At 53.1% G+C, this 1,447-nt stretch overlaps 1 protein-coding gene across 1 annotated transcript in view; it reads left to right on the top strand.

Moving 5' to 3' along the window:
* The window catches only part of LOC106811818, a 15,906-nt gene that overhangs the window by 6,703 nt on the left and 7,756 nt on the right, over positions 1-1,447 (top strand). Inside the window, exon 2 of the mRNA XM_014815540.1 lies at positions 172-335. Coding sequence (XP_014671026.1) covers positions 172-335 — 164 coding nt within the window. The remainder of the gene's footprint in view (positions 1-171; positions 336-1,447) is intronic.

The raw sequence follows: 1,447 nt of genomic DNA, 5'->3' as shown, positions 1-1,447 counted from the left end.
TGGGAAATGGCGAAGTGGGAAAATGGCGAAATGGGAAGACACCATATAAACACTAGGTGCATGGCTAAACATGCCGTATTATGCGAGTAAGTGCTGTATCGCATGCAGGCGTCTCTCTGCGCATCGCATGTATATAGATTTGACTCGGTGTCCTCTATCTGCGTGTTTCAGCTGTCGTCGGCGTCGTCTCCGGTAAGACGCTGAGGCGCGACAAGCGCTTCTTCCTGCCGCAGACCGTCGTCGACCAGTGCGATCCAAACGTCGGAAACCTGACGTTCGCCGCCGACCCGAACAACTGTCAAGTGTTCTACAGTTGCGTTCACGGCTGGCCGAAGGTATATTGTTCGGTTCGTTCGTCGGCATGTTAGATGATGCATGCGTATTAGTTTTAGTTTAGGATGAGAGTTTTTAGTTAGATTAGTTTGGGAGCGTTTGGAGAGAGTTACTCGCGCTCGTTGCGTATCGCCGAGCACAGTTATAGCAGATGCGTGTATAGAGGACATGGCGTTGGTAGTGGTGATTGTATGACAGAAGTTGGCGATGACACTGAGCGGTGTGTTATTAACTATGGCCATATCGAGACTATGAATGTATGCGGTAACGTAACGACTGTGGTGACTGCATGTGGATATAAATTAAAAACGCATAAATACACGCGCAGTTCTCGAAGAGTACACACAAAGCAAATGTCACGAAAATGAACGAAGAAGCCAGGCATACATGAAAACAGCATTGCACTGCTTGGCCCGACGTAAGTAGCTGAAGCTACGCTGTGCCGTGCCTCTCGGCGCACGGGGTAAAAACTAACAAGTACACAACGAGCGGCGCTATTATGCGACGAGAATGCCTCTCGTAAACATGATCGATTCGCCATCGGCAGCAGACGACACCGCAGCCCGGGGCGGCGGCGTGCGCGCAGGTCGCCCAAGGACGCAGCTCCGCGATCTTCTCCGACATTGTCGGCGAAGAAAAGCACAGGCGCTTAACCTTCCCGGGCTTAGCGTGGCTGAGCGTGCCCGTCAGCCACCCGCGGCTGCTGCGACGTCATCAGGGGGCACGTTGTTAGGGCGTGACCCGCCCTCTCTGTTGGCCGGGTATAGAGGCGCGCGGGTGTGCGCGCGGTAACGGAGCTCCCACAGGTGCGAGGCGGTCCCGGCGCTAGTCGTTGGCTTTGATAAGGAGCGATTACACTTGTAGTAAGTGAAAGGAACGAACATTCTTCGCACGACGGCGGGCTCGCCGCACGGCAGCCGTGCACGTAATCCGGGTCAGTGGTCTCCTATGCGTGAGAGAGAGAGAGAGAGAGAGAGAGAGAGAGAGAGAGAGAGAGAGAATATGTAACGTTGCGTCATGGGTGCGCAGCAGGTATCTCATTAGACATTCGAGTATACCCCCGCTACTGCGTGTACTAGGACAATAAGGCTGTTTGTTTATGATTATATATATA

Source organism: Priapulus caudatus, unplaced genomic scaffold, assembly GCF_000485595.1.
Source record: "Priapulus caudatus unplaced genomic scaffold, Priapulus_caudatus-5.0.1 Scaffold579, whole genome shotgun sequence".
Classification (NCBI taxonomy): Eukaryota; Metazoa; Priapulida; class Priapulimorpha; order Priapulimorphida; family Priapulidae; genus Priapulus; species Priapulus caudatus.
The sequence above is the reverse complement of the archived record's forward strand: the minus strand, read 5'-3'. Positions and strand labels throughout refer to the sequence as shown.